This window comes from Mesitornis unicolor, unplaced genomic scaffold (genome assembly GCF_000695765.1).
Source record: "Mesitornis unicolor isolate BGI_N332 unplaced genomic scaffold, ASM69576v1 scaffold19381, whole genome shotgun sequence".
NCBI classification, from domain to species: Eukaryota; Metazoa; Chordata; class Aves; order Mesitornithiformes; family Mesitornithidae; genus Mesitornis; species Mesitornis unicolor.
In genome coordinates this window covers 1,104-1,984 of record NW_010161958.1, presented here as the reverse complement: position 1 = coordinate 1,984, position 881 = coordinate 1,104, and the positions used below count along the sequence as shown (strand labels likewise).

General features: G+C 56.9%; 1 protein-coding gene across 1 annotated transcript in view; it reads right to left on the bottom strand.

Annotated features, from left to right (window-relative positions):
* The window catches only part of LOC104547688 (hsp90 co-chaperone Cdc37-like), a gene marked incomplete at both ends in the record, with an annotated part of 1,759 nt that extends 1,121 nt beyond the window's left edge, over positions 1-638 (bottom strand). Inside the window, one exon of the mRNA XM_010193494.1 lies at positions 357-638. Within this exon, the coding sequence (XP_010191796.1) occupies positions 357-638 (282 nt within the window). The remainder of the gene's footprint in view (positions 1-356) is intronic.
* Positions 639-881: the final 243 nt, after the last annotated feature.

The window sequence follows — 881 nt, the reverse complement described above, 5'->3', positions numbered from 1 at the left end:
GGAGAAGTGACCACTGGGGAGCATCTCCTGCTGAGGAGCGGCTGAGGGAGCTGGGGCTCTGGAGCTCAGAGCAGAGGAGCCTGAGGGGTGCCCTCATTGCTGGGGATCCATTGGGAAAGGGCAGTGTCAGGAGGAAGGAGCCAGGCTCTGCTGTGGGATGGCCCAGGCTGGGGAGAGGTTTTGGGGTCCCCTTCTCTGCAGACCCCCAAAGCCCTGGCCGTGTTCCTGGGGAAGCTCTGGTGACCCTGCTCCGGGGGAGCTCTCCAGGTCCCTCCCAGCTCCTCACATCCCAAGATTCTGTGATGAGTTGACCCCAAAATTTGGGACACACACACACACACACACACAACACCCACCTTGCTGAAGCCGTCCTTGCTGAGGGTATCCACATTCCAGGGCATGTTCTTCTCCTTCTTTTTCAGCTCCTCCAATTTATTTTCCCAGCTTTTCTCTTCATTTTTCAGCTGCTGGGCCTCAGCCTGGAGTTTTTCCAGCTCCCCCTTCCCCTTTTCCGGGTCCGTCACCTCCAGCTCCTTCATTTTCTTCTGGCACTCGGCGAGTTTCCTCTTGCATTCCCGGCAACCTTTATCCAACTCTTCCTTCTCCTTCTGGAACTGCTCCATCCTCTCCACGCGGGCCTGAAGGCGGGGATATCGTTAATTGCCGTTAATTAACGCTCTCCCAAATCCGTTCTCCCCGTGGGATTGGTTGAAGCGCTTGGAGGGGAGACCAAAAAAACCCCCAAAAAAAACCCATTTAGGGGAAAAAAATCAAGTCCCAGGAACCCAGTCCCATCCTCCAGGGGACACGAGGAGGGTCCTGGGGATGGAGGAGAAGGGGGAGCCCCCAAGGATGGAGGAAAAGGGGGAGACCCCGGGGAT